The 18520-nt window shown below is 29.7% G+C and overlaps 1 protein-coding gene across 2 annotated transcripts; it reads left to right on the forward strand.

The window, feature by feature from the left end:
* The first annotated feature begins 3692 nt into the window (after window positions 1-3692).
* Window positions 3693-16602, forward strand: LOC105636448 (Transducin/WD40 repeat-like superfamily protein). 2 transcript variants are annotated; one of them, XM_012219722.4, is made up of 16 exons: window positions 3693-4046; window positions 4185-4370; window positions 4705-4884; window positions 5217-5625; window positions 6066-6184; window positions 6273-6350; window positions 7600-7740; window positions 8112-8156; window positions 8322-8488; window positions 9720-9798; window positions 9872-9957; window positions 11670-11799; window positions 12615-12747; window positions 13952-14130; window positions 15261-15456; window positions 15926-16602. In XM_012219722.4, the coding sequence occupies exons 1-16, from the start codon at window positions 3927-3929 to the stop codon at window positions 16129-16131; spliced, it is 2454 nt and encodes an 817-aa protein (XP_012075112.1). In that variant the 5' UTR covers window positions 3693-3926; the 3' UTR covers window positions 16132-16602. The 2 variants fall into 2 exon arrangements, with proteins under 2 accessions (XP_012075112.1, XP_012075113.1); XM_012219723.4 differs by having other exon boundaries at window positions 3694-4046; window positions 13964-14130.
* Window positions 16603-18520: the final 1918 nt, after the last annotated feature.

Below are 18520 nucleotides of genomic sequence, written 5' to 3' on the forward strand. Positions count from 1 at the left end.
TCACATACACTTCTATATAATGTAAATTGAACTAAATTGAAAAAGATTATTACACCCTAGCTTTACAATGACATTTTTCATATCTCAAAAAAAGAATCAAATCCTAGATAATGAACTTTTCCTTCGTTTAGTAATAATGAAAGGCAACTAAATGAATAAAGCATGTAGTCTGGATATATACCTGCATCACCGCGTGTTAAAACTATATATAGAGAGAGATTGTCGATCACAAAAGCTTATGTTTAAAGAAAAAAGTTCATAAGATAAATGAAATCAAGAATATTATATTTAATAATATGCAGGTTATATTATGAAAGAGAAAAACAAAAGGCACGTAAATTTTAATTTGTGTTTTCTTTAAATGCATTAATAATTAAAGTTTTAGTTACTTTATATGTTGATGACTTGCTTGTATTTGGATCTAATATGTATTGATGTGATATGATAAATTAAAGTGATTAGAAAAGAAAATGAATACATTCTTACACAAGCATATTATATTAAGAAAATAAATCAAAGTGATATGATAAAATCTATGAATTTTACATTCCATCAATTCAAACACTCTTTGTAAGTAATTTTTAAATGTTATATATAGATAATAATTATGATATTGTTGAATATATATTGAAGCTAAAACGCTAGAGCGTTGCCAATTAGGTGTGGTCTATTTAGTTTTCGGAATGTCCCTTGCCGTGTAGCCCATAAAATTATTCCGGTTCATTGGACCTCTAATGTATAAGAAAAAAGTAGAGAGTTATATCTCATGATTGTTTAAGAATTTTTTATTTTTATATATACTAAGATTTAATTTTTATAATTTTTTAGCATTTTTCTTGTCTTGATGTTGTTTATTTCCTCTATTTCCTGCGCTTTCAATTAAAACATTAAAACAAATTTATTTCTTATAATTATTTTTTTTATTTTTACTTTAATTAATAAATTTTAAGATTTAATTAAAAAATAGAAGGATTTTAAGTTCTTTTTTACATTTTATATTTATATTTATGATTTAAGTTTTCTTACGATTTATCTTTATATTTTAGGGTTTAATCAAGACTAAAATCTGTTTAGTTATACTTATTTTACTTAATATTTTAAATATAAACTTTTTTATCTATTTTCTATTATTTTCATTATGTGTATTTATTATAACTAGTATTTTAAATGACGTGCATTGTATATTGAATATGCTCGTCATTTTTTATCTATATAATATTAAATCATAAGTTTTGTTTAGATTAAAAATAAATACAAGTGGTTAATTTGTTTATATTTTGCATACAAACTACTTGCAATGCTATTTATTATGTACTTAATTCTATTTTTATATAATGAAGTGATTTTAAAATAAAGTTCAACTTAATCTTTAACTTAATCCTTTAATTCATAATTTATAAATGCTGATTTTTAAAATCCTAATAGGTGCTAAAAAAGAAAATCAAGTCATAATTCAATCTCCAACCCCTACCCTAAATCTTAAATCAATACGTATATACAACTATAATGAAGAATAATAATAAATTATTTTTCCTGCTAGGTACAAAGAAAAAAAATGATAAGATGATCTGAATTGATAATGAAAATCACTTTGAATACAGTAGCGGTATTACTTACCCAGTGTTTCAGAAAAAGCAGTATATGTTAATACAAATTCTCGAAACCCCAAAAAGTGGTCAAAATAGAAATATGTAATTCTAATTTTTTTTTTCCAGTTTCCTAAATATTATTTTCTTTTAAGTCAAACAGATTTACAATATAAAAGAAAAAAATATCAAAAAGATTAAAAATGCTTAACCATTAGTGGACCATCTATTTATTGCAATAGAGATATAAATCTCTTAGTAAATTAAAATGATAGTAGTTAAAAATTATTCAATAACGAAAAAGAAAATCAAAAATTATTAGTAAGAATAAAAATATTTCAAAATTCACCTAACAAAAAAAAAAAACTTTTCAATGTATATATATATATATCAATATATATTTTTTTAATTAAAATTTCGATTGTTTACCAACTCATGTTTAATTATATAAATTCTATTTAAAATATTACTTTTTAATAAATATCTAATCAAATATGACAAACATAAAGAATAAGAATATTAATAAAAATAATATTTTTTTTTCTTTTTTTATCTCTCTCCTAAATAAAATATTATATATATATTCTATTTGAAAATTTATTTTTTAAAAAATATATCTAATCATATCATACAAACATAAAGAAAAAACAATATTAATAAAGAAATTATATTTTCTTTCTTTTTTATCTATATTCTACAATAATTAAATATTTAATAAATAAAATATAAAAAAATTTTTAAGTGTCGGATTATCATGTATATTCATTAAAAATAAATTTAATAAATATAAAACTTAAAATTTTGAAATACTTAATTATATATATATATATATATATATATATATATATATATATATATATTTTAAATTATTTTTTTCGATTCATTAAGAAGCTTAATGGGCGTAAATAATATTGCAAGTTACACAACAATCAAATTAGTAATTCACCTAACAAAATATATATTTCAATTTATATTTTTATATAAATATATCAATAAAATATTTTTTTTAAATTAAAACTTTCAATTGTTTACCATCACGATTTAATTATGTAAATTCTATTTGAAAATTCACTTTTTGAAAAATATACCCAATCAAATCTTACAAACATAAATAACAAAAACATTAATAAAAATGATATACTTTTTTCTTCTTTTCTATCTCTCCTAAGTAAAATATTATATTATACATATTTTATTTGAAAATTTATGTTTTTTTTTTAAACCCAATCAAATCATATAAACACAAAAAAAAATTCTTTCTTTTTATATATTTTATAAAAGATTTAAATATTTAATAAATAAAATAAAAAAATTTTCAAATATCTCATTATTATATATGTCCATTAAAAAATAAATTTAGTAAAGATAAAACTTTAAATTTTGAAGTCCTTAATTATTTATCTGTATTTATTTAAAAATAATTATTTTTGATTTATTAGGAGGCCTTATGGGGCGAAATAGATACACAATAATTAAATTAGTGAAACACTTATAGTCGAGAGGACTAGAACTCAAGACTTGTCAATCCTCACATAAGTAGAAAGACAATCTGATTGTACATAATTGGCTTAAAAAATAATTTTTATAAATTATATCTAATCAACTAATAAATTGTAATTTTTTAATTGGCTACCATTAAGAGCATTTTAAAATATTTTAAATTTCATTAAGGGTAATATAGGTAATCTCATTATTTTCTCTTATTTCATTAAGGGTAAATATAGATAGATAAACTAATATTATATAAAAAATTCAAAAATATTCGCATTAATCTCAATATATTTTTTTTGAAAGGAACATTTATCTCAAAAAATATATATAGATAACTGTGTTATTGACTAGCTATTTGATGAAATCATGAAATCACATTTTATTTTAATATTATAAAAATCTAAATAATATAAAACAAACATTATAATCAATAATTACGTCATAGAAATAATAAACCAGTAACGACAACATGCGACATACGTTATAAAAACTAATTATATATTATAATATGATATATAAGAATAAAATAGAATATAAATAATGATAATGTAATTTATACATTATGGATTGCAGATTATAGATTATTCAGCGACTGTTATTTAGTTGAACCTACGTCGTTTTTGACCTAGGGAAATTCTAGTTTCAGTCCGTCGCCTCCTCTTCGTCCCTTGAAGGCTCTTGCGTTCTCTGCTGCTTTCAACTGTCTGTCGAGTTTCGCTTCACGCTGCGCAGCGACTGCTCTCAACTCGCCGCAGACGACCGTTTTTCATCCGAAGACGACAGCTCCAACGCATTTGAAACTGAATATCGCTCTCTTTTCAGTAATTTGAACCTGAAAATCCAATAAGCATGATACGGGGCGGTAGAAGTTACGTCTCTTCTCCGCCAGCCTTCTCCAATGATGCAAAGCGACTCCTCGTTTGCTCTGGAAACTCCGTCTCCATCTTCAGCGCTGCCACTGGCTTACAGGTATTTTTTTTCCCCTATTTAACAGTGTTATATTGCATTACAAAGTTTGTTCTTTAAACTAAGCTCTTATGCTGAAAAAAAAAAAAAAAAAAGAGCTAAGCCCTTTATTTATTAATTCAACATATGCATTTTTCATAGGTAACATCTCTGGAAGGACATACAGCTCTGGTGACGGCAGTGATTGTGGTGCCAGCTACGACTCAGGCGAGCAAGATATTGTGCTATTGTTGGACGGCTTCGCTTGATGGGACTATTCGGTATTGGGATTTTTCGGTGCCGGAATTGATCAAGACTATCGATATTAAGTTCCCTATTTTCTCCATGGTATTTCTTTTAAACTGAATTTAGTTTGCACTTAGTGTCAACATTAGCTGATTTTTAGTTCTAACTGCTTGCTTAGATAAACATTGTGATTTTAGATATTGGTTGGTGGTTAAATTTTGGAATTTTGGTTGTATTTGAGGAACTGGGTGTGTTAATTCATATCAGTATAAATTTACAGCGTCTTTGTTTCAAACAGTGGGATTGACATAATAGCATATGTATATACACACACATATATGTTTGTATCTTTTCTTTTCTTGTACATTTTAATGCAACACTAATTTTTTATTTTATTTTATTTTTTATTTTTTTAAATTTTTAAACTTATTTTCAGGTGATTCCATCAATATTAGGCCAACCAGCTGAGAGCAATGAAAAGCCACCTAAAGTTTTTGCTTATTTGTCTACTGAAAAAACTAAAGCACCAGAAATGTTCTCAAAAGGTTTACGTGGACAAGTCATCAAATTTAACTTGACTGACTCTCGTCTGGCTGCTGGAATGATTTTGGCAGAGGTGAAAACTCAAATAATTGAACTCAAACTCTAGTTATTATTTCATTATACATCAAGTTTTTGTCATCATAAACACTTAAGCTGTTTGAAATTTGAAAGTAAGAGACATTAATTTAAATTTAGGAATTCATTTTAGGTTATTTGATGGTTATGTTAATAGAAATGCTTGCTGATTTCATCAATTTTTTTGTGTACTTCTTTTGGATATTGTCAACTAAAGATTTTTTTTCTAAAAAAAAGAATGTTTGTTAACCAGTAGACTGATCGATTTTCTAAGATGCTTTACATCTGTATATGTTAGGTTTGTGATGTTTTATTTGTTATTTTTGACAGACAAAGAAACCTCTACCCATAACTATTAGCTGCACTGGAAAATATTTTGGAATCTGTAGCAAGCGCCGGCTTAGCATATGGAAGGTGCCTAGTGCAGATCATGAGCGTGCTGCGGCTAGAAAGATCACACTGCATCATACAAAAAAAATGACAGTTCTGGCATTCCACCCGACTCAGAGAATTGTTGCTGCAGGGGATGTGACAGGAAGAATTTTGATTTGGAGGGGTTATGGAAATAGAATATTTTCTGCAGGCAATGGACTAGTGAGTGAAAGATCAATGAATAATGAGGAAGAAAGACCTGGAGTGAGGGGTGATGATGATGCTGAGTCTTGCACGACATGGCATTGGCACTCTGCTGAAGTAAACTTCCTCTATTTCTCTTCTGATGGAGCGTATTTGTACTCAGGTAACAAAAAGTATACAGATATGTGGGTAAGACCTTCTTTTGCCTGTCATACATGTAGCTTAACTTGAATGAGGAAAATGGATGGACCTGTTATCAGATATTATTGGAGTTGATTGGTGGGTTATATGGTATATCATGTAGTAAATTAACTCTTGAAGAGCACCTTGTCATGTTTTCCTTAATGTTCATGCGTAATAAACTTTGCTTCTGGTAGATGTTGCTAGTCATATACATGAATTTTGGGATAAAAGTGATCCACTTTAGCAAATAGTTTAATTTTGTTTTGTGTTGCAATTGCAAATTGCAACAATTGAAAGTGCTTCATTATCATATAGCCATCGACGATATCTGAACATAATTGACATGGCCTTTTTGGTTATTCTTCTTAATGGCCTGATCCTCTGGATTGTTTATTCATGTACAATGTGATTGGTGTCTAGGTGGAAAGGAAGGAGTTCTTGTGGTTTGGCAACTAGACACAGGGAAGAAGAAATTTTTGCCACGAATTGGATCTCCACTCCTATATTACACAGATTCTCCAGATCCTTCTCTTTCGTCAGTAAGTGGAATTCATTCACATTTTACAAGGATAAAGAATTATAAAAATTAGTTTGTTTTATTAGCTTTCCTAAAACTATGCTCCTTAGATATCTTGTGCAGATAATCAAATTCATATATTGAAAATGCCTTCCATGGAAATTTTAAAGTCCATTTCGGGGATCAAGGTTAGTTTTATCTGTTTGCAGACTTTGCTGGCTTGATTATATCTGATTAGCTGTTTAGTTGTGCATGCCATGAAAATAAGTAGTGAGCTTTATAATCTTCTTAATTGGAAAGTCTTTTTAATCTTCTTAGTTGGAAAGTTATGGAGAAACTTTTATTTCAAATAATCAAGATAAGACTTGATGGTACAGGGGTCAGTAAAAAAGTGGGAGTGAAAAAGAGAGGATAATGAAGTAAGGGAGTGGTAGAGAGAGACATAATAAGGTCTCACTTGTTTCCTTATGATATACTTTTGGAACTTGTTTCTTGAAAATTTTCCTATGGAGTTGTTTCCTATGAAGTAGGATTCAAGTGCATTTAATTGATATGCTAACTTGTTAGGTTGCAGTACTTTTTTTGGTTTGATGCATATCATTTTCTCTGGGATGTAGATCATCAAATGAGATATAAGAAAAAGGATTAGCTTATTTTTGGTAATAAACAACAAGATTTAAGCTAGGCTGCTAATAGTGAAAATAGTGTTAAATGTTGCAATTTGCAAATTAATCTGGAATTTCAAAATATGGGCAAGTTAAATAGCCTAATTTGAAAAGAGCAAAAAACATATATTTGAAGGTTCTAATTGTTGCATGCAATGAACAGTGAACTCTTTAGCATCACAGAATATTGACAACTAAAGCAAACCACTCAGGAGTGACTTTTACTGTAGTTTAACAAGGAACTGTCCTTATTTTCTTAGGAGAATAAGAGAATTCAATAAATTTCAAAAAAGCTCCTTGATCAAATACAAGCAGTATTGATTTGCTCGAGTCTTATCATCAACTACATTTCATGACTTGTTTGTTGCATCCAAAATGAAACCCTTGTTTAAAATGAAGTGCATGTCTCAAATATCTCTCATGGACAAGGGTGCAAAGGTTTGCCTGTGTAATTCTATTGCTAGTTTTGGTATGCAAGCCTATTCATGCAGGAATTTCTATCTTATTCTTTTATTTCCTTGATTATCTGTAATCTTGATTGCATTAAGTCTAGCCTAAAAAGTAGAACAAAAGATTTATTTTTAACCTTTAGTGTGGCATGTTCAGGATAAGTATCTTCCTATTTACTAGAATCAATCAAATACTGTGTAAACAAAACACTGTTCTACATAGCAAGTTCATTTTCTAACAGTTTCATTCATGTATTTCAATTTATTGCCATTTTGTGGGAAATAATAATAATCCATTAAGAAGTTCTTGTGCTTTATTTCAGCTTCCTTGTTCATTTCAAGAGATACACAAGGATTTATGTGGTGGGGTTGCCTTTGATCACAATGCTGGCTTAGTGGCCTTACGTGCGGAGAACTATTGCATCCAGCTATATAGCCTGTTTGACAACCGTGGAATTTCTGAGGTCAAGATTTCAACATGGGTTTTTATTTGATTTTTATTGAGTTTCATTTAATGAGCTTGATAAAAAGTATTCTCTTGTTTGTTTTTCCTGATATAGGCAGTTTCTTTTTTGTGCTTGATGTGTGTGTATATATTTATGTACAACATACTATTATTTAAGAAACCTTGAAACTTTAGTTAGTTGTTTCATTTCTTTTCCAGCTGAAAGTTTTAATTTTCTATTGTTGATTTTTGTTGGACATGATATGTACCTCAATCCTGTCAATGTGCAGCTTATACACTATTTTGTTGGGGCATAAACATTTGCCTGCAATTTTTATGACTATTAATTGGTTGAGTTGGATTTGAACTTCCTAAATGTGCCTCCAACAGGTTCAAGTTTGTGAAAGAAACCATCAACCTGGTGATGAAGTCACGGTAATATAGTTGCTCCTTTGCTATTTCTTTTTATTGAGATGATACCTCGATGGTCATTTAAATTCGCACTGTTATCTCTAGTAACTTGCTTTTCATACATTTAATTTGAATTTATTTTGTTATTGTGATAAACAAAATTAATAAATTGAATATTGTTTTCCATAGGTAGTTGTGACTTTAGTTGCTCTTTCGTTGGATGGCTCTATGATGAGTACTGCTGAAGTGAAGCTTGCTGAGGAGGGCTTAGGTGGACTTGTTTGTCTTAAGTTTTGGGCATTGGGATCAGATAACAAGACATTCAGCTTGTCCACCATTGTTTATGAACCCCACAGGTTTGGCCCTAGCCTACTTGTTGAGAAAATGAGAGAAATTTATGGAAGGTTTTCGAGGATGCTGTTCTTGCCCTATGGGCCAACACACTTTTCTTTGGCAATGGAAAACTAGAAGGAAATATTTACCTGCACATTATTGTTTGGTTTTACTGATTTTTACCTCCAGCATTTGGTTATTTCATGTGTTTCTTTGTTTATGGAATCAATTGTTAATATTATATACTCATATGAGGTGGAGTTTCTATTAAAATAGCGATATTGGCCTTGTTTTTGACAGTTTGGCGAAGCCTGATGTCTTCAATGTTCTTTTGAGATTTTACCATTTACTCAATTTTCCACTGTTCCTTGCACATAATGCGGCTCTGCCCACTTCACTAACTTCTGTTATATTCCATTTTCTAGAAACAGTAATTTCTCCTTCTTACCTATCTTTTTTCTGTCCTCTTCTCTCTCTCTCATAAATTTTACCTTCCATATTCACTCTTTTTCCTCATCCTGACCCTTTTCTTGCTCACACTGTTTAAAAAATCCACACATGTATTTATTTCTTTTCTTTCTTCTCTCTTCTATTCCTTATTTCCAGATTCTCTAACTGATGCATCTTTTCTGTCATTTCACCCACAGGATTTCTCTTTTTCTATTCTGCCTCATCTTTATTATCTGTTTTCCTCAATTTTGCAGGTTTACTGGCATTCAGATCGACAATTTTCTTAGCCTTCAGCTATTTGTATTTGTCCTTTTTCTTTATGGTTACAATTTTTTAGATTAGATGATAGGTTTTTGCATTGGGGTTTGTCTCCTTATTTTTTGCATAGTGGCTTTTTGGTTATGCAAATTAGGGATGTTTAAGGTATTTGATTGTTGTGGATAGAGTAGATCTAGCAATAGTTTATTGTTTTGGATTGGAAACAGGAATAAACTGAAAAATCTGCTAACTTGAATCAGAAGAATCAAATAACTAGTTTTACTGATTTAATTTCAGTCCAGCAAATTATTATATCTGTCACTTGGATTTAGTTTAGAAGAGATGTTCACAGATTGGATAAGCAAACTGTGAGACACCCTAAGAAAAATCAGCTCATTTTGGGTGTTGGAAAAGGTCATGCCGTCTAGTGAAGTATCTGTGTTGGTTCAATATCTATTTTTCTAAATGTAATATGTTGACACAAGTATATTGCCTGTACATGCATTGCACAGAAGTAACAAATACTTATTAGTGCTTATTTCACAGGGATGCTGGCATTTCTTCAATTGCATTTCATCCCACCCGTTGCATGGCTGTGAGCTCTTCATATGGCGGGGACTTTAAGGTAGACGTAAAACAGTGGAATTTTTTTGTAATATGCTACCAACAAAATTTATATTTCCTTTCCAATGTTGCAGATTTGGGTTTGCAACAATGGTATTCAGCAGAAAGATCAAGTGCTTACCAATTCTAGATGGACTTGCCATGCTGTGGCCTCGTACAAGTATGATTTCAGTTTTCTGAGGATTTAATTGTTCCTTTTTTATTTTCTGAACTGCCTTTACACAGTTGTGAGAAACTTTACATTATTGTGAGAAACTTTACATTATAGGGTGCAATGTAAATTTGTCAAAAGATGAACTAGAGTATGGTATTTATAACTCCTCAAATAATGGGTTAGTTTCTAGTCATTCATAAAATCTGAGCATTACTGTTTGCTATCCAAATTTTTGCTGACATCAGACGTAAGTCAGCTAACAGTCCATGGGGTGGCTAATGAATCATGGAATTCTGTCGGACTGCCTTTTCCAGTACTTGACTGACTAACTAGTAACTAGTTTAAATTAATCCAAGACCATTTAATAATAAAATTCCCAAAAGAAGACTCATTCCCTCAATTTTCATTCTTCTAAATCTTACACTGCTCTCTCACTATCTCTCTTATACGTCTATTCTTTTGAGTTAATAGGAGTAATTAATTACATAATCTTGAATATTTTGTTTTGCATATTCAGTCCCCATCTAATTTGGATCTCTTAATCAATAGGAGAAAATATTCTTTCACTCAATTGATCTTTGCTCACTCCATATATTCATCTGAACTTTCTGTATTTAATTATATTCATCTCCAACTCAATCTGCTCTCAAAAAACCTAACTCTAAATGTATACCATCTTCTGCTGAGTATATTAATGGCAAAACGTATCTTTCTCTAGGATAGCACAAAATTTGTATTCTCTAGTTCAGAATAAATTGACCGTCTAGTCCTTAAGCATGTATTGAAAAGGAAGGAAAACTCTTGGAAGTTTTGTAACTCAAGTTGCTACTATAGATTGAGATTTGAACTATGTTGTCGCCCCATGAATTGGATAAGTAAATAGGACTGCCACAAAAATGACTCGCGCACTGTATAGGAGAACCCAAGTTGTCAAATCGAGAATCGAAATTTTTATTTTTAGAATTGAGAATCGAGAATCGAATCGAATCATAAGATTCAGTAAAAACTTTTCAAAATTAAGTGTATATATAGTTATGGATATATTTCCTTTAATTTTATCAAAATATACTAAAAATTTAATTGAAATAATGTATTTAAATAAATTTCAATTCCTCATGTACTAAGCACAAAATGAAAAAGAACCTAATGACTTGTGTAGTTGTCAAGCTCAAAATATCAAACTATGAAGTTAAAATTTAAAATTAAAACAAAGTAACTGTCAAGCCATTAAATTTCCTATCCAAATCCATATTCATTCATTATCATTTTCAAATTATTATCTTGATCTTCTAACATAGCTATATTCTCTTGCTTTTCTTTCTCTATATTGATTTTTTCCACTTGTTTTGTTGGGTAAGATAATGATTGGACATGAGAATCAATTCGAACCGTAAGATTCATGGTCAATTCCAATTCACCCATAAAATTCGAATCGTTTAGTATGAAAATTGAATCGAATCGCACGATTCCTGTTGTGAATTGTAAGATTCTGATAACACTGGGAGAATTTGAAATCATTGCATTTCAGCATATCCTGAAGTCACACCTTCATTTCTCTGTTCCTTATCCTTTTTCTTTCGGTGGCTATACTTATTTTCTCTTTTCTTTGTTGTTTGGCTTATCTATTATAATCATGAAATTTATGCTAGGGGACACAACTTGGCTGTCCTAGTATCTTTTTTTCCCTTTTTTTCACATTTGGATTTCTTTACTCACAGGAAAAAGCCAATGACAGCTGCTGCATTTTCTCATGATGGTTCTGTTCTTGCTGTTGCTGCTGAAACTGTGATTACATTATGGGACCCTGACAAGAATGTTCTTGTGGCAGTAATTGGGGAGACTCTCATGGTGATTCTTTGACATTTGACAATTGTTGTCTGACATGCACTGTGCACCAAACAACCACACATACATCAAATATGTTCATGCACGACAGATCTGCATTGATGCATGAAAACTATTCTAATTTTGTTCAATCGGGAGATACATTGGAATTTTCCCTAGCTTAATTGTTTGTAATGGTCTTTCACAATATTGAAGGACATGGCGTGGAGTTTTTTGCTATTTTGTCTCTTAAATAATGGTAACTTCCTCCTATGTTTAGGTTTCAGTTTTCACTTGTGGTGCTGGTAGGAGTTACTACTATTCAAAAATAACTGTCCATTTTGATGCCTGCTCAATCATAACCATTGAAACAATTAGGGGCATGTTTTTAAAAATTTTTAGTTGGTAGCATTAAAAATTTCAACTCTCTCTTACTATTAAGCAAGGAACTTTTATTGGTAAATAAATAATAATAATAAACTGCTAAGACAAAACAAGATATAGCCTTCGTAGTCATTTGAATCGATGGAATTTAAAAATTTCATGGATTTGATAGATTCCTTTGGTTGGTTGAGAATAAATAGATCACAATCCATAGAATTGATAAATTCCGACCTCAATTCCACCATTTAATGATGGAATTTAAACCACTTAATTTTATTCCAAAATACCTTTCAATTCCATTAATTTTGTTTTCTGTCAAACGATGAAACGTAAAATTTCTTGGATTTCACATGCTATGGCTTTTTACCATGCTGCATTGATAAATCTCTTCCGTCTCTCCATCTTGCGTTTATGGTAGATACTGTTTTAACTATGCTTTATGGAACTTCTTGCAGCCAATTGTGACCCTCTCGTTTGTAGGGAAGTCCGAGTATCTTGTTTCTGTATCATGGGGTTCAAAGCCGCAACTTTCTGTTTGGAGCATGTCAAAGCTTTCTATATCTTGGTCATACGGGCTTCATGTAGAAGGTGAAGATCTCTTTTTTTTTTAGGATGAATTATTTTCTTGAAATTGCTACCTTGTGATGTTTTTTTTACTTCCTAGAATACTGCTAATCTCATGGTTACTGCTCAAATTTTCAGCCACTTTTGACTTTTGAGAAATTTAATCTGAAATTTTATGGTATTTGTCTGAAAGTAGGAGAGACGCTTCAATCATCAGAACTACTTGTGTACCATTGTTCTGCGTGGCATAATTATGAATATAGTTATAATAAACGTATATACTCAATTCACATATTTCGCTTATTGAACTAGTTGATATAATTTGTGGCTATTAGCTTTCTTATATAGCAAATTCACAGAATGTGAAGATTATATTCTACTATTTAGCTATGTCTGGAGAAGGTTATCAAAAATCAAACTATAAAATTGCATTTGATCAAACATATGTAACACTAACTTAAGTACATGTTGAATTCCAATACCAATAGACCTTTTAATCTTCCATTTTATAACCACCTTTTGATTTCTGAGTATAGCTATAATGAGACTAACAAATTAAAAATCCAAAAACTAAGAAGTTCCTCAAATTTACATGGTTTTTCTAGAAATACAAAATTCTAATTACTCATAGAAAGCGTATTCCTAGCTCCTCCCATGTATCTGATCTTATTTAAAATTTTCCAGAATTTGTAAAACAAAAATTTGTTTCACATCAAACTTCTTATTTTCAGGAAAAATAGTCATAATCTATAGACTACATAAAGGTTTTAATTATTCTGAGTTATTAGGACGATGAAGGCAAGACTAATTCAACAACCATTTAACATGGAAGATAAAAATATTTGAGCTCCAAATGTTTTATTCAGCTTCACTTGATACATCTAAAAATGAAGTGCCAAAAAAAAGTATACTATTATTATTTTTACTGGATTCTTTCACACATTGTCTAAGATTATATATATATATATATATTGATATGATGATGAATATTTAGGAGGGTAAGGAACATTGTCTAATTGCTAGCTTTATGACGAGTGTTAGTCTTTGAAACGTATTTGCAGAATACCCCAATGTTTTTATGCAAAATGCTATCAGGTTTATTGAATTAGATTTTTAACGTTTTCTGGTGAGTGATGCATAAGGGGTTTTGCTTCTGGAAATAATTATAAAACTATGGTCTAATTCAACATTTGTTATTCTTTCATGTTTTTGACCTAATGCCGTGTAGGAATTGGTGCAGTTGTAGCCACTGAGACAGACTTATCTTCTTTCGCTGCTCTTGTCCTTCTTCCTAAATCATCTAAATACGACAAATCTAATGAAAGAACTTTTAGAGGAAGGGATGGAGTGATTTTACTTTTTAATGCAGCAGATCCTGTTCCGATTTCTACCTGGTTGGTGAATAAGGTAAAAATCTGTCCCAGTCCTAGCCACATGCATTATTGAATCTAATTCATCTGGTGCCTCCAGTAGTTCTACTTTTGCTTTGATTCATGTAAAACTTGATGATGAATTAACAATTTGAGTTTTTTGCATATTTTGTTTTGGTATTTTACGTAGTTTTTTTGTTTGTTTAATTATTTTGGTTAGAGCGGTATGCTTTATTCAATAGAGTTGTCCATAAAGCTTTGTATTGACTCTCATTTACTGGGTTAATAACAAGGTCTAAGATGCATCTGTGTCTTTGAACTGCAGAAGGCAGAGGGTTAAAGGTCATCGGTTGAACCCAAGTCGAACAAGGGTTCAACCATAATTAAATTAAAACATCACATAAAATAATTTTAAATTGGTAAAATTTATTAAAGATCATAAGTTAACTTAAATAAACTACAGTTCACTCCAAACTGTAATTAAAAAAAATAAAATAAAAGTGTGTAAGAAGGTTGAGTAAAAGTATTTTTATAAATTGAAGTGAATATTTTATTTGAGAAAAATGATAACATATAAAACATGAAAAATAATTTTACAACAAAATCATTGTAGTTTGGAGGTGATAGTCTCACTGGTCTCTATTAGAAGACTTAGTAAAACAATTGTGGTTAAAATTTCATTTTTGCATGCTGAGAAAGCAAACTGATAGACATGTCAAACCCATCTGGGTTTCCTGGTTGATGGTCAAAACCTGGCTGGTTTCTTGGTCAACAGATCGGTTTGACCAATCCTGGGTAAATGCTAAACCTGAAGTGGAAATGTGACTTATTCGTATGTTAACTGGTTGAACCAGCCTGTTCGGTCTGGATTTCAAAACTGTGGTTATTAAAAGTTAGATTTCATAATACCAATAGACACAACACTTGGTGCAGAATTTTAAGGGGGATAACAATATGCAGAATTTCCTCCTGTTCTGCACATTCCCCTGTGGTTTAGGATTCATTATTATGAAATAATGCCTAAAAGATATGTTCTTGGTGGCATGGTATGAGATAATCTAATTCTTACTGCCATGTGTTGGTTACATATTATCTGGTTCTTTTGCATGGGCTAAATATCTGTGCATTAAATGACTTACTATTCTGATCTACTATCCTGTTTTGCAGGCCAAGGGAGGAGCTCTCGCTTTCCTTCATGTGAATCAATCTTTTACAGAAAACATGTTTGATGGGAAACCACCTAAATCCTTGCTTGCATACTTAAATGGTGATCATGAGTATGTTCTTTTTGACCCACATGGGAAAGAAGCCGATGAATTTCTCAAAATTAAACGGGATGGTTTTACTGACCTTGAAGAAGCAGGTGACTTTCCTTAATTTTGTCCTTAATCTGTGTTAATCATTACTTCTGAAGTTCCTTATCATCTATTTTCATTTATATATGCCAATCTTTTTGTTAAATATGATACGTGTTGTGTCAAGTCAATCATTTTGTCTCCTGAATGTTGGTTTTTCATCATATTTTTTTTATTATAGTGATTTAATTAGTCAACGGAGCATCTCAGTTTACACTATTTGTTAATTTTATGGTTTGAATTCATATTTTATTTTGGGTTTAAATTAAACTTACACATATTTCAACTTAATCCTCAAATTTATTTAGTTTTTACAAGTCATAATTTGATGAGAGAGGTAAGGTATTTTTTTATTGTTTTTTTTTTTTTAATACCATAAAAAAAACTGCGCAAATGCCTTCATTTGAAACCTATGTTTTTATGGGTACGATTTCTTTCTGCTGCTTGTTATTTTTCTCATCCTCTTTTCTATGTTAGGGAAATTTGGGTACACATCTGTCTATGGTGAGCTTCCAGAGTTTGACCCAAAAAGAGTCCAGAGTTCATGGGCTCCATCTGTACCATCTGAGAGGCCATGGGAGACCATATTTAGTGGGTCATCACATAACCTTCCACCCCTTACAAAACTGTGTTCAGCATTTTTGGAATCATTATTGGAGAAGAGGATTGCAACTGCAGAGTGATGTCAATTACAAGTATATCCAATGTGATCAAACATACCCGTAGAGATGCAGTAAGTATTCTTGCATATACGTAGCACGACAGAGCCTTTGTGGTTACACAGACAATATAATTGTTGTGAACATCACTGGTTACAACGGCAACACTTGTGAAGTTCCTGATACTAGCATTTCTGGTAGAGAATTTGCTCGAGTATGAAGCTTTAGAAATTTTGGTAGGAAACTAGGAATCGTTCTTTTATGTAATGCTCTCTGGGTGTAGTTTTAATATTGAAAGCAAAAATTTTGGTAAGAAAGATAGCGGTTTGCTCGGTCAGAAGGGCTGAGAAATTGTTGTAACATTTGACAGAAAATTTTGTCATCTCGAGGACTATTCTATCCGATCATTTAGAATTTTAAGTCCATGTAATAGCAAGGTCTTGATTAATTTCTTTGAATTGTAATGGAAATTTATATATAATTTTTTGCTTCTGACATTGATGGAATAATAAGTGTGGATTAAAGAAGCAAATCCAGTGCTGGAGAAAATTCAAGCCCATGCTTTGGTGTAGGAGACAAGTCAGGCTAAGAGAAAGAGAAGAAAATAGCAAGTCTGTTTTCCATTTTGGATTTGGTATTCATGCAAATGGCATAAAGGCTTTCGTTTGCTTCTTTCTCGCCAATAGCGTAAAGGCTTGTGTTTCATGCAAATACATGTGGAAAATGTTTCTAATGTTGATCCTTGTGCAAGCAAATCATCTCGATATTGTCTCTCTGCAACTATTTTTTTAACTTATTGAAATTATTGAGAGAGAAAAAAAATACAGATAATTAATAATTTTGAGATGCAAAAGTACTCTAAATTTGACATGTTTGCATTTTATTTTAACCATAAGAATTCAAAATGTATTTGTAAATGAGTTTTTTATATTTAGAATAAATTCAAAATTCATTTGCTTTTGTTCTTAAAATGCCCTTAAAATAATAATTTTAGAATGTTAGAAAGATAAAAAATTTTATCATAAAATTTTGGGTTGTTTAAATTTGTGGAATTTATTTAGAAATTTCATATTTTTTTTATAAAATTTGGTTTAATTATATTCAGATCCACAGAATTGGCTTTAAAAAAATTCATAGAATTGGATTTTTCATTTTTTTTTTTCATATCAAACATAAAAATTTTGATTTGTTAATGAATTTTTACAAAACTTTATGAAATTTATTTATTCCAAACAAGAGGTAAGTTTTATTTTATGGTGTATTTTGCTAAAACCTTAAACACAAGGTGTAATTGCAATAAGTTGAAAAATCAAAGTTATTTTCACTTGTTAGGTTGAGAAGAAAATACTAGAAAGAAAGAGGTTTAAGGAAGAGAGTGGGAAAAGATATTTGGTTAGTGATAAAAAAAATAGAAATAAGGTTTGAGTTGCTTCTGGATTTAGACACAACATATAATTTGTTTAAAAATTAATTTTTTTTACAATTTACCCCTTGAACTTATATGAAAAGTACAAAATGCGCAATTTTTATTCCAAAAAATAAATTATTTGATATAAATCTTAAAATATAATTAAATATTTGATCTGAATCACATATAATTGAAAAAAATAATCAAACAACAAAATAATAAATATATCCTAACCAAATATTTCAATATATGAAAAATCTTTTTCTTATTCTATAATTTTTTAAATGAAATATTTGTTAAATTATTTTTAACAAATACTGTAAATTGTTATAATTATTATTATATTTTTTGTTCTAATTTTAAATTTTTTAAGTGATTTTTTATTAGTTAAAACCATAAAAAGAAAATTTTCTTAAAAAAGGGATTTTGTTCTATTGGTGCAAGTTCAATGGCAAATTGTATAAAAAAAAATTAAATTTTAAGCAAATTGAATGTTGAGCCTAAATTTAGATGGCAATTTGAGCTTTATTCTAAAAAAAAAATCCGTCAAATTTCCCTCTTACTTATGTGGCAATCATATAGGAACAAATTATTCCCTCAATTTTAAAATTATAGTCCCACTTTTCTTTCTGGTATCGCAAAATAATAGTTCTATTTATATTTTAGAATTTTTTTTTCTCTTTTTCATACTACCCTTATATAATAATTTGTGTGTATAATTAATATTAATTCAATTTACTAGATAGTGAAGAAAAAAAATCTTAAGATATTTAATTTTGAAATCTTGGTACTAAATTATTCATCATGTTTTGAAAGTTTTAATAAAATATTAATATATAAATTTTAGAGTCTTTCAAGATATATATTAAACAATAAAATTTGAAATAATAGTTAAATTAATTTAACTAACTATTTTTAAACTGCATGAAAAACATTTGTCATTATTATTTTAGTACGGAGGAAATATTATTATTTTTTTTAAAATGATTATAACCAAGTCAATCT

Source organism: Jatropha curcas, chromosome 8 (assembly GCF_041381405.1).
Source record: "Jatropha curcas cultivar XTBG-Jc1 chromosome 8, XTBG_Jcur_1.0, whole genome shotgun sequence".
Lineage (NCBI taxonomy): Eukaryota > Viridiplantae > Streptophyta > Magnoliopsida > Malpighiales > Euphorbiaceae > Jatropha > Jatropha curcas.